The following is a 14,164-nucleotide window of genomic DNA, read 5'->3' on the forward strand; positions in this document are numbered from 1 at the left end:
TCATTTGGAAAGAAAAAAATAATGGTTCACTTGCAAGAAAAGTTTTATTTTTTTTTTAACATTGTTGTGAATGTCCAAAGTTGTATTACCACAAGAACTTAAAAATAAATAAATAACTAGATAAATAAATTAATTAAAAAGTAAATAAAAATTAAATAATAAAACCATAAACTTATATATATATTTATTTAATTGTTTAAATAAAATATATTAAATGATTGACGATGAAATCACGATTAATCACATCCAAAATAAAAGTTTTGTTTACATAATATATGTATGTGTACAGGGTATATTTATTATGTATATATAAATACACACACATAAATTATATATTTAGAAAATATTTACATGTATATACATTTATATATTTATATTCTTATATTTTATATTATATATAAATATATTTAATATATAAACATAACATATTCTTCTTAAATATATACATGCATGTGTGTGTATTTATATATACATAATAAATATACACAGTATACACACATATATTATGTAAACAAAACTTTTATTTTGGATGTGATTAATCGTGATTAATCATTTGACAGCACTAATAGTTATATATATATATAAAATAATATGTATATACGCATGTCCGAAGATGTTATTACCATTAAAACTTTCAAATAATCAGAATAAAAAAGACTACAACAAAATAAAATAGAATAATGAAACAAAAAAAAAAATAACGTTAATAAAATACAACAACGGATAAAATAACATAAAATAAAAACAAATAAAATAAACCTTTCTGCGGTGGTGATGTTATTAAACTACACTTCCCATGATTCTGCGCGCATCACGGATGTTTTGCGTTTACCGGATACACGTTTCTGCTCTCGAGTTCTGATTCACCTGGTGACATTAAAACCATCAACCGGCTCTCGGTGAGACCACAGGCACGCCACCACAGTGAGAGCACGCCACCTTCTCTGTTAACGGAACCCGTTGTTGTTACGGTTGCGATGTTCCTGTCGTCGGTACCGGCGCGCGTCCTGATGCGAAGGTCGCGCAGTCTGTCGCCGCGCCGCGCGCTGCAGGTAGGCTGATCCCAGCGTCACCGAAAATCTCAGACACCGAATATTTCAGAACACCGGAGCCCAGTGGCCAGCGGATCGCGCGCGGCCAGGAAGAGCGTCGCGAGCGAGGAGTCGCGCGTGCAGTACCATCAGCTGGCCAGCAGATGGCGCGTGAGTCTGGAGACCCGGCGGAGCAGCTGGGCGAGTGTGACCGCCGCGGGGCGCTGCAGAGGCGGACACCAGAGCCGCTCAGAGTCCGCTGCTGCTGCTGGAGCCGCGGGCGTCGCGGGCGTCATCTCCGCCGCGGCGCTCGCCTTCTGTTTGAAGAAAGACAGCGATGATAAAGGTCCTAAACACTCCACACACGCTCTGTTCACACTGAACGGACAGAGTTATAATAATAAAAATACATACAGCATCTGAGATCTGAATAAATAATCTCTCCATTGATGTGTGGTTTGTTAGGAGGACAATATTTGTCTGAGATACAACTATTTGAAAATCTGGAATCTGAGGGAGCAAAAAAATCTAAATATTGAGAAAATCATCTTTAAGTTGTTCAAATGAAGTTCTTAGCAATGCATATTACTAATCAAAAATTAAGTTTTGATATATTAACGGTAGGAAACTTACAAAATATCTTCATGGAACATGATCTTTACTTAATATCCTAATGATTTTTGGCATAAAAGAGAAATGTATAATTTTGACGCATTCAATGTATTGTTGTCTATTGCTACAAATATACCTGTGCTACTGATGACTGCTTCTGTGCTCAGTGTTGGGGGAAGTTACTTTTAAAAGTAACACATTACAATATTGCATTGCTCCCTAAAAAAAGAAACTAATTATGTCAGTTACTTTTTATGGCACGTAATGCGTTACATTACTTTTAAATTATTTTTTAAATCTGTGCGGGGCTTGCGTGTTTGTTTTTTTAATATATAAATTGTTTCACACCGAAAGTGAAGTGAATGCGTCTCAGTCTGAAGGAAGTGTAAATTCTCGTCTGTACAGTAGAGAGTGCAGCTCAAACTAATCTCATGAAGAATATGACGCAGGAGAAGAAGTTCAACACTATTCAGCAATAACTAAAATTTTGGTCTTTTAATGTGTTAATGCATTCAAAAGAAACACTCCACGATAGTGTTTTCATGACTTTCAATTAAAGGAAATAAACTGAGAGAGACTGATAACGGCAGTCAGGAGAGAGAACAATGACAAATTTACCGTCGCTCCCGCAGACGCTGCATTAGAAACACCCTCGCGTTAGCCTTAACTATGCATTTATTTATTTTGTAATTTGATGCAAAGGTGATATAATACAAAGCATAGTGTTATAAATGTACATACACTTTTTTTAAAAAATCTAAAAAAAAATTCAAGGGTTTATGATGCTGTCGACCGTTAAACGTGTCGTCACAGTCTTGTGAAAAGGGTCCATTCAGACAGAACAGACTACACAATATTTAATAATAATAAAGTTCAGAGTTTCACTCTTAGACCTGTGTGTTTTTCAGCTGAAGCTCTTCTGGATGCGGCCAGATCCAGTAACACCGAGGAAGTTATCAGGTGAGATGCAAAAAATATCCGTTTGACATCAGATTGATCACAAAAGACAATAAATGCATTTATAATGTTACAAATTTTTTTTTTAAATTATTCCTTTTTTTTTTTTTTTTTTTGAAAGCCACAAACCACCAAATATGTGCTATTTATTTGTTTTGTTTATTTAATTATTTTATCCTATTTTTATATATTTATTTATTTTAATCTTATTAATTTAGATTTATTTTATACTCTTTATGTATTATTTTAATCTATAAATTTATTTTAAAGTAATACATTGTTGTATTTATTTTAATCTAGTGTTTAATTAATTTATTTTATTTTATTTTTGGTTGTAATGTAAGATGTTATTTTATTTAGTTAAGTTATTTTGTTTAACTATTTTAATCTTATTTATTTTATTTTTTTTTACACTTCTTTTCTAAACTTTTCCACTCCTTTGAAAACCCCTGTTTAAATGACTTCATGGCACCCTTCTAATATTCCCCTTTGGTAAAATAAATCAAGTATAAACATGATGGCAGTCTAAATGTTTCTCTGTGCCCATGTGCCTTGTGTTTCTGCTCATGTCCATGCAGTGCTGCTGTGTGTCTGCTGGGGGCGACAGTGATTGTGTCTTCGCTCTACACAGACAGATATTAATAACCTAGTTATTGTGTGAAGAAAGATATTTATTTTTATCAACACATAAAAATAAGTTTGAGAGACAATCGCAGGAGCAAAGCAGCATGACCATCATTACTGTATTACTATTGATTGATTGCTTAATAAATATTAGAATGTTGTGTTTTTATTTTACTCAGTTGTTGCAGTTTTAAAACTGTTAGTTTGACATTGAAAATCTGTGTCTGGGATGAGAGTGAAACAATGAACTCTAGAGCAGCAGAGAGAGCCGCGGGGTGTTTTAGTGTCACTGAGGAACAGTTACAGGTGTGACGTCTGGACGTCTGTCAGAAACTGAAGAAGCAGTCGAGTGTGTGTGAGAGTGTTTTGGGTTTCTGCCGTTTGGGCCCCGAAAGGCAGATGGCTGTGTGTGTGTGTGTGTGTGTGTGAGAGAGACACCAGATGTGTTAAGTGTTTTAAGTTAGAGGTCAGTCTGGTGAGGACGAGTAAGTGTCGCAGCTCACTGTTGACTGTAAACACACACACACACTCTCTCTCTCTCTCTCTCTCTCTCTCTCTCTCTCTCTCTCTCTCTCTCTCTCTCTCTCTCACACACACACGTTTACTAATTCTCTCTGTGTGTCTCAGGTTGTTGGCGCTGGGAGTCGATCCGAACACTCGACACCGTTTGGGCTGGACACCTCTCATGGTGGCTGCGATGAATAGACAGCACAAGTGAGTGTGTGTGTGTGTGTGAGAGAGAGAGTGAGTGTGTGTGTGTGTATGAGAGAGTGAGTGAGTGTGTGTGTGTGTGTGTGTGCGAGAGAGAGAGTGTAGAGTGTTGTGTGTGTGTGAGATGCAGTGTGTGTGTGAGAGAGAGTGTGTGCTGAGAGGAGAGGAGAGAGGAGTTGTGTGTGTGTGTGTGTATTAGTGTGTGTGTGTGTGTGTGTGTGTGAGAGAGAGAGAGAGTGTGTGTGTGTGTGTGTGTGAGTGAGTGTGTGTGTGAGAGAGAGTGTGTGTGAGAGAGAGAGAGAGTTAGTGTGTGTGTGTGTATTAGAGAGTGAGTGAGTGTGTGTGTGTGTGTGAGAGAGAGAGAGAGTGAGTGTGTGTGTGTGTGTGTGACGTGAGTGTGTGTGTGAGAGAGAGAGAGAGAGAGTGTGTGTGTGTGTGAGAGAGAGAGAGTGTGTGTGTGTGTGAGAGAGAGAGAGAGAGAGAGAGAGTGTGTGTGTGTGAGAGAGTGTGTGTGTGTTGGAGCTACTACACATCTGCGATGTTTCTTTACTAAAACAAACCCACTGACATCATTATAGTGAAATTAAACCAGTCCTTTTTCACTTTGTTTTTTTCACTTCACTTTCACTTTTGATTAGGTTTGTACCTAATCACTGGAATCAAATCAGATGCACCACTGCAGAATTTTTGGTAAAAATCATATTTTGTTAGCTAAGAAACAAATCTCAGTTACAGTGTTCGGTTACAGTGAATCAGAACAAAGCACAGGATTAATAATAAGCCACATCTGAGTGACTTTGTTTACTTTGCACACAATTGTTCACAAGTTTAATGTTTCTGAAAGAAGTCTCTTCTGCTCATCAAGGCTGTGTTTGTTCATGATCAAAAATACAGTAAAATAGTGAAATATTATTCCAATTTAAAACATCTGTTTTCTGTGTGAATCTCTGTTAAAGTGTAATTTATTTCTGTGATGTGCAGCTGTATTTTCAGCATCATTACTCCAGTCTTCAGTGTCACATGATCTTCAGAAATCATTCTAATATGATGATTTGCTGCTCAAGAAACATTTCTGATTATTATCAATGTTGAACACAGTTGTGCTGCACAATATTTTTGTGGAAACTGTGATGCATTTTATTTTTCAGGATTCACAGATGAACAGAAAGTTAAAAAGAACAGACTTGTGAACAGAAGTGTGTATGTAGTTGTTACTGGACTTTACTGTCGCTAGTTCTTGTGTGTGTGTGTGTACAAATGTTAGTCTCAGTCCTGATCACTTTGAGCTCTTAATTACTGCTTCATTAGCTGCTGCTGTAAACACACGTACAGCAGACTGTGTGTGTGTGTGTGTGTGTGTGTGTGTGTGTGTGTGTGTGTGTGTGTGTGTGTGTGTGTGTGTGTGTGTTGTGTGTGTGAGAACTCTTTACCCAGAATGCCGTGGCAGAGCTTGTGTGTCAGAGGCCCACAGAACCTTTAACTTAATTGAATTAAAGCTCACTTAACAAACACACACAGACGGAGGAGAGACAGAAGGAGAAAGAGGGAGGAGGTCACCAAATCCAATTTCTGGAGTCAGTGTCACCCCTCGTTTGAAACGGGACTCATTTCACTGTGTCAGCGCACACACACACACACACACACACACACACCCGAACGGAGAGGAGAGTACTGGTTACTCACAGTTTAACTAGACACTAGCTGTGTAGAGAAGAGAAGAACCAAGTCAGAACTAAAACTATATGAAGTTCATGTCGTCCCAAATCTGTATGATTTATTTCTTCACAAAATGTCAAAAAGCATCTAATGTTGTCTGGCCCTTAATGTTTTTCAAAATATCCAAATAAAGAAACACATACATGAGAGGAATGATATGAGAGTAAATGATGGCAGAGTGATCATTTTTGAGTGAACAATCTTTTTTTTTTTTTTTGCATTTTAACATTATTTCTTGATAATAAAGCAGATAGTTATGTAATATGTACAGATGTTAAGGAATTAGTGTTTTTTTATGATTTAATTTTTCATTAATATACAGTAAAAATCCTATAATATTTTTAAAATCAGCATACAGTATAACAAATATTGCTACAATGTATACATTTTTTATAATATAAATCATATATTCTATAATATATTAATAATATCTGTGTTTGTGTGTGTATATATATATATATATATATATATATATATATATTTATATATACACACACACACACACACACACACACACATGTATATATATATATAGTTTTTTTTTAATAAGTCTTGAAAATAATGTCACAATGCAAAAAAGGCTTCATTGCTTGTTTAATTCAGTGAGTGGCATCCAGTTATTGCCTCAAAAAAATATGGTCCTGTATCTTTTCAATTACATTTTTAAAACATGTCAGTCTGGTCCAATAATTACTCAAAAAGAAGGTGATATTAAAATCTCTGCATCAAGTGTTAATGCAGTAGTTCATCCAGATATTCGTGAATCTAGAAGATTCACTGCAGTGATAGTGTGAGTATTGTGTTCAGTTTGTGTGTGTGTGTGTGGGTGGGTGGGTGTGATAATACATCACGTCTCTTTTCAAGTGATTTTGATAAAAACAGACGCCTAAACTGTTGAAACCGCCACTCTCTCACTCACTGGAAATTGATTAATGGTGTTTCTATCAGTGTCTCTATTGAAAATATTATCATTTATCACAGACGCCTCACTCTCTCTCTCTCTCTCTCTCTGTGTGTGTGTGTGTCTTTATTTATATTTTATGGTTTTCATGTCTTTCAGTGCCGCTTGTTGCTGTTATTAGATGCACGTGGTGGTGAGGCTCCGCCCACACGGGCTCATATTTCAGCGCTGACTGTGATGTAGAAGCGACCTTCATCTCTCACATGTTTGTGATGCTCAGTCTGTGTGTTTGATGGATTGATGAGCTCATCACGGTGCGTGTAGATGTCGGTTTAGTTATTTGGTCTGGTTCTGAATGTAGGTTTTAAGTCTCAGAAGGCAAGATCGAATGTGTAGCGCCCTAAGAAATCTGTTTTATTTTTTTTACCAAATTCCATTTGAATGGTTAAATTCAATTTTAGCAATCAGAACCCATGTCTAAGTAATTAAAGTAATGAAACTTACACAGTTTAACATTAGTTTTATAAAAAAAAAGAGATATGAGATCTATTTCATTCATTAATTCATTCATTTTCTCTCAATTCTGTTTTAATTCTGTCTTTTTCCATTTTAACATTATTTTTAGGATTTATTTTTAATGGATCATTAAATGTTAATAAATCGAAAAGCATGTCTAATTAACTGAAATCATGAAAAAAAAAACATTTTAGGGCAACATGAAATAAATTTTTTCCCTCCAAATTCCGTTTTTCTTTTCATTTTAATGATTTGATTAAATTATAATAATTTATTTATGATTCAATGCACATTTGGTAATTTTGTTCAAATTAAAATGTGGAAGAAAAATTGTGATATTCCTAAAAAAAATAAAAAAAATTATAGTTTTTGATTATTGTTATCATTGCTTTAAAAAATACATTCTTCTGTGGAGTTAGTAATATTTCCATCACAATTTCTTCAAGTTACACCAAACATTTATTTGATTCATTCATCCAAAATTTCCCAAATTCTGTGACATTCTGCCTTCTACATTAAATTCCATTTTTATGACTGAATTCCGTTGTGTTTTTCCCACATCACAGAATTCATAGGGTCCTAAATCTGCTTTAAGAACTGGCAGGATCTTTCTCAAAATCACATACTGCAGTGTTTTTGGCTGGTTTTATGTCGTTTTCAGGATTCACAGGTTTATTTTGAATACTTGTAGTTTTTTGACTTGCTATTAAGTCAACGTCAAAGCAGGTTTATTGTCGTTTTGTTTGCATGGCAGAGAGAAAATTAAATATCCAACTGGATTGTCTGTTTCATGAGTTAGATGTGATGTAGATGACGTTCACACAATCTCTTTTAGTGTATTGTTGAGCGTCTTTTGGACTCGGGCTTTACACTCATAGTCAAACATCAAACTCCAGTTGAGATCTGGTTTAGTTCTGGTTGTGGTTTAGTTGTGAGCTGCTAGGACAGGTTCTGTTTTCTCTCAGGACTGTGAAGGGGAATTATCTGATATAATTAAACTTTTTTTTTTAATTCATCAAACTGCAGTACTATTAAAGTGAACTGCAAACCGGTGTTTTGTTTTCGGGTCATTTTGGACCCGAGTATGTATGGAGCACCATTAGTGCCAACAATACTTTTATTGGGTTATCTATGAAGCTTTATTAATGTCACAAAACTTTTGTAAAATATATTTAGCCTTTTCTTCATATCTCACAGACTTTTTGGACTAAAAAAAATATGGTCCGATATTGACGAACCATTGCAATGTGAAAAAATGTATCGCTTTTTTCAGCTGAAATTTATAACATTTATTTTAGTTTACAAACTTTTCAGAGTAATATTTATGCTTTTTTTTAGAAATAAATAGGTATGTTTCATAAATTTTGGACATCAGTTTGAGCAATTGTGAGTTATAAATTCAAAGGAATTTAAATAATTACCATTCACTCCAATATATTTAAATAACATTTCCCATCAATATTGAACAAAAAAAAATATTTTGCATTGTATTTCTTTTTTTTTTTCTTTTTTTTTGGGTGAGATTCATGTGTTATTTATAATATCAAAAATGTTCTATTTTTTTTATTTGAAAAAATGGTAAGTGCCATAATCACATTTAGTTCAGTAACTTTAGTTTTATATATTAACAGCTGAATTTTTAACATTTTTGAGAAGGTGCTGTTCAGATACAATATGGTTTTAGTTAAAAAATAATAGTCTTTGGGTCCAGACTGACCCAGAGATTCTGAATACATGATGAGGGTTAAACTGAAACTGATTTTGGAGCCCAGTTTATCTGCACATTTAACCCAAAATCCTAAAACTAATGTAATTTATGAACTGCACATGAATCTTGTATCAGATCCCATCACTTTGTCAGAGATGTCTTGGGTCTTGTGGAGTTTGTTGCTGTATTTTTGGGTGGTTTTGTTGGGTGTCGCTCCGATAGCGTGATCAAAGTCTGCGACTGTTGCTCTTTTGAAAGCCAGAAGGATGTGCTTTAGACGGAGATGTTTGCTGAGCTTTGATGTGTGTGAGACTGTTTGCACTCTTAACCCAGCGACGGTCACCACCCAGATCTGTCCATTCACGTGGACAATGACCCGCCGTGAAGAGCAGCCCTTGTTGACCGTTCCGATCGAGCAACACAAGGCCTCAGTGGAGGACAAAGAGCGCAGAAGTGAGGGAGCGAGGTGAAAGGGCTCTGGAGAGGGGGATTAGCACTCGTTTAGGGCTGGGATTATTCTGGAGTGGATGGGAACCCCTCGTATCAAGGCTTTAATATCCATTCATGCCATTGCATGAAGTTCAGCATATTTTAATAATGCAAAGAGATTTCGCCGCTCTCTAAAGTTAAACTAATAGCAGTGATGCTACTAAGTTAAGTCTTGACAGGTTGTGTGGCAAAATCCTGGTTTATCACATTGTGTTGCTCTTGAACACACTATGGACCCTGCAGCACAAAACCAGTCTTAAGTCTCTGGGGTATGTTTGTAGCAATAGCCAAAAATACATTGTATGGGACAAAAATCACTAGAATATTAGGTAAAGATCATATTCCATGAAGATATTTTGTAAATTTCCTACTGTAAATATATCAAAACTTAATTTTTGATTAGTAATATGCATTGCTAAGAACTTCATTTGAACAACTTTAAAGATGTTTTTTTCTCAATATTTAGATTTTTTTGCTCCCTCAGATTCCAGATTTTCAAATAGTTGTCTCTCAGACAAATATTGTCCTCCTAACAAACCACACATCAATGGAGAGAATATTTATTCAGCTTTTATATGATGTATAAATCTCAATTTCAAAAAAATTACACTTATGACTGGTTTTGTGTTCCTGGGTCACAAATGTTAATTAACCTGTTAAAAATGGTCATTAATTTGACTCGCTCTACAGCATCTTCTGTAAAAAAACAAAAACATTTTTTTTACTGAATAATTTTTACTAATGCATTTTGTAATCTTTGGTTTGTTAATGATTTATAATGCATTTGTTTGTTCACATTGAATTCTGTCATCCTAATTAAGATCCTCGTTGTTTTGTGCCAGACAAATATTTACGTAATTGGGATTTGACTGGAATTGCAAAAATATCAGCTTTGTTATTATACTGTATAGTTAAATATTTAATTTATATTTTGTTTAAAAATAGTTAAATTTAAAATTTTAAATGTCCATTGTCTTTAATTTAGTTATCTTAATTTAAGTGTTTTTTATTATTATTAATTTTTATTATATATATATATATATATATATATATATATATATATATATATATATATATATATATATATATATATATATATATATATAATATAATAAAATATAATTATTAATTTATTCAAGTTGCATTTTGTCACAAATAAATACTGATTGGATTGCACAAATAAATATTATCTGATTTAAAGCATTTAAAGATAATTCACATTTTTATTTGAATGAAATGAATGTACAACATTTTAGTTTGATCATGTTTTTTAATTTAATATTTTATATTTTTATAGGACGAGAAAATCAAATCCATAAATCTAAACTAGTTATGTTGCAAATTTTAGGTTGATATCACAAAAAATGAGCTTTTAGTCAGATTTTGTCTGAGCGCAGTACCAAACGCTTCCACTAGATGAAATTTGCTTCCCATGCATTTACATTGCACTCATTTTTGGCCTGAGCTGCAGGACCATTTAATCTTTTCAAATGTCCAAATGTTTCCTTCACCAAGTTTTGCACCATTCCATCGAAGGAAAAGAATTCTAAAAGGCCAAAATAATAAGTTTTTCGGTCAAATCTGATAAATACTGAATGACTATTAAATATGTAAAGATAATGCTCTTATCAATTTAGTTAGTTTTTCAATTCAGTTGTATCTTTAAGAATGTTTTCTGGTTTTATTCATTGTTTTTAGCTTGAATGTATCCGTTTAAGTGTAATTCTGTCATCCTTATTAAGATCCCCAATGTTTTGTGCCAGATTAATACTGATTGGGTTGCAAAAATTATATGATATCATGTGTTAGTTAAATATGTTAAGATAATACCCAAATCAGTGTAGTTAGTTTTGTTGTGTAACTAGTGTAACTAATTGTTTAACTAGTTTAAGTCGCAAGCAGTGTGTGGTTTGGTAAAGTATCTTCACTGACACTTGAACACAGACGCACTTTGACCTTTGCTTGTACCACCTGTCCGATACAGATACACGGGACTGGACAGCTGTGTGTGTGTGTGTGTGTGTGTGTGTGAGAGCAGAAGGAAGTCTCCTGTCTGAGCTGTGTTTTGTAAACACTGGTTCAGGTGTGTGTCCGTATGTTCACTGTGAGCTCCTCGTGTTTTAGCGTCTTGTTTAAATAAATCCTGACTGTTTTAAACATAATAACTCTGTCCTGATAAAGTGTGTTATAACTTTTAACATTCACTCTCTTTGAGTTTTTGTATTATTTTACATCTCTAATATACATTTCGGTAATAGAGAACAGTTGTAATCATTATTATTAAACTGCATTGTAACACACATTCATTATTCAAATAATGTGATGCAAAAAATTCTAAATATTGAACAATTGTTATTTTTATAAAAAAATGTGCCACTTCAATTTGTCATTTATTTAATCATCATCGTCATGCAACCAGTTTATATGCTGCCACAATTTTAAATAATCTAAAAATATATATATATATATATATATATATATATGTATGTATGTGTGTGTGCAGCATTCTGGAGTCTCTTGCTTTAGTTTGATACATTGAATTGAATTTTATTTGTAGTTTATGAATGCGTTTAAACAGAATAGCATGTAGTAGAAGGACACTTCTGACTAGAGAAATCTCAGGTTTCTTGAAACTGTGGAGCTGTTTGGAGTCTCAGCACACAGGGATGTGTTTGAGTTTGTGCTTTGCTCAGGGTCACTACTCTTTGCTCTCACACATATGCTCTGTTTTCCTTAAACTCACATCTCATAGATAAACACACTGACCCTGAGAACATCACACACACACACACACACACACACACACACGATGCAGCTTAGAGCATCAACCGTATTCTGCAGATCCAGACACAAGACACAAAGTACCTCAATGTCCAGATTTAAGCATCATGCTTGCTTATCTGTGTGCGTGCGTGCGTGTGTGTGTGTGTGTGGTGGTCAGAATGCGCTTTGTTTTGACACTGCGCTGACTCTTTTGGGAGTGTGTGTTCCGTTGACTCGAGTGTTCTGGAACCCCGGACCGCTCCGGGCCAGCAGTGTCTCCATGGCAGCACTGGCCCCTCCCACCACACACTTGCCCCGCCCACAGGTGGGCTCACTGTTCAATTACACTGTGAAGAGTTTAAGTCTGTGTGTTGGCTGGATGTTTATTGATCAGTTTTCATGCTCATTTCTAAAAACGTATTATTCAAATAATATGCTGCCATAATTTTTTGCAAATATTTAATAATCATTATTCAAATAATGTGATGCAAAAAAAATGTAAATAATGAATAATGTGTGTGTGTCTGTGTGTGTGTGTGTGTGTGTGTGTGTGTGTGTGTGTGTGTGTGTGTGTCTGTGTGTGTCCGTGTGTCTGTGTCCATGTGTGAGTGTGTCTGTGTGTGTGTGTGTGTGTGTGTGTGTGTGTGTGTGTGTGTGTGTGTGTGTGTGTGTGTCTGTGTGTGTGTGTGGTGTGTGTGTGTGTGTGTGTGTGTCTGTGTGTGTGTGTGTGTGTGTGTGTGTGTGTGTGTGTGTGTGTGTCTCTGTGTGTCTGTCTGTGAGTGTGTTGTGTGTCTCTCTGTGTGTCTGTCTGTGAGTGTGGTGTGTGTGTTGAGCATGTGTGTGTGTGTGTGTGTGTGTGTGTGTGTGTGTGTCTGTGATGTGTGTGTGTGTGTTGTGTGTGTGTGTCTGTGTGTGTCCGTGTGTCTGTGTCCATGTGTGAGTGTGTCAACTGTGTCATGATTTTGAGTATATATAGCGCGTGTGTGTGTGTGTGTGTGTGTGTGTGTGTGTGTCTGTGTGTGTGTGTGTGTGTGTGTGTGTGTTTGTGTCTGTCTGTGAGTGTGTGTGTGTGTGTGTGTGTGTGTGTGTGTGTCTGTGTGTGTCCGTGTGTCTGTGTCCATGTGTGAGTGTGTCTGTGTCCATGTGTGAGTGTGTCTGTGTGTGTGTGTGTGTGTGTGTGTGTCTGTGTGTGTGTGTGTGTGTGTGTGTGTGTGTGTGTGTCTGTGTCTGTGTGTGTGTGTGTCTGTCTGTCTGTCTGTGTGTGTCCGTGTGTCTGTGTCCATGTGTGAGTGTGTCTGTGAGTGTGTGTGTGTGTGTGTGTGTGTGTGTGTGTGTCTGTGTCTGTGTCTGTGTCTGTGTGTGTCTGTGTGTGTGTGTGTGTGTGTGTGTGTGTGTGTGTGTGTGTGGTGAATCTGTTAATGCTCGGTGTGTGTTTGTTGGTCAGTGTGGTGAAGGTGCTGCTGGAGGCGGGTGCAGATCCAAACCTGGGCGATGACTTCAGCAGTGTGTATGAAACAGCTCGAGAGAAGGGCGTTCACTCATTAGAGGGTGAGACATGTGCTTCATCATCATCATCATCATCACTGTTATTTCTAAACCCATTCACACACACACACACGTAAACACAGCAGGAGTGTGTGTTATTACATAGATCAATTTTAACACGCTCATTTTGTGCTGTTTGCATATCGGCACTCGATTTATTTAACAGCTTGTTGTTTGTAAGTGTTTTCCATCTCTCTCACACACACACACACTCACTCACTCACTCTCTCTCTTTCTCACACACACACACATACACACACACAAAGACGTGTGTCATATCTGGCTGCTGTATGTATATTACTCACATTTGTTTTGTTGGCAGTTTTTTGGTCTTGAAGGAGCATCTTTCCCTGAAGCACCATGATGAATGTGTGTGTGTGTGGAATATGAGAATATTCCAGCAGTGTGTGTGTGTGTGTGTGTGTGTGTGATGGATCGCCGGGCTCTGCTCGTCTGACGGTTTATTGGGTTATGTTGTGATTATCTGGCTCTTAGACATTAGTTACCCGTGACGATCCGCCTGACAGCAGCCCAGAGAGAAAATATGTTTCTGCACACAGACAGGAGAAAAACACTGTTGCTGCGTTATGA

The 14,164-nt window shown here is 36.0% G+C and overlaps 1 protein-coding gene across 1 annotated transcript in view; it reads left to right on the plus strand.

The window, feature by feature from the left end:
• Nucleotides 1-811: 811 nt before the first annotated feature.
• Nucleotides 812-14,164, plus strand: part of LOC109053235 (caseinolytic peptidase B protein homolog) — a 37,174-nt gene continuing 23,821 nt past the window's right edge. Inside the window, 4 exon segments of the mRNA XM_042740009.1 lie at nt 812-1,377; nt 2,552-2,603; nt 3,852-3,938; nt 13,473-13,576. Coding sequence (XP_042595943.1) covers nt 978-1,377; nt 2,552-2,603; nt 3,852-3,938; nt 13,473-13,576 — 643 coding nt within the window. The 5' untranslated portion in view covers nt 812-977.

This window comes from Cyprinus carpio, chromosome B15 (assembly GCF_018340385.1).
Source record: "Cyprinus carpio isolate SPL01 chromosome B15, ASM1834038v1, whole genome shotgun sequence".
Classification (NCBI taxonomy): Eukaryota; Metazoa; Chordata; class Actinopteri; order Cypriniformes; family Cyprinidae; genus Cyprinus; species Cyprinus carpio.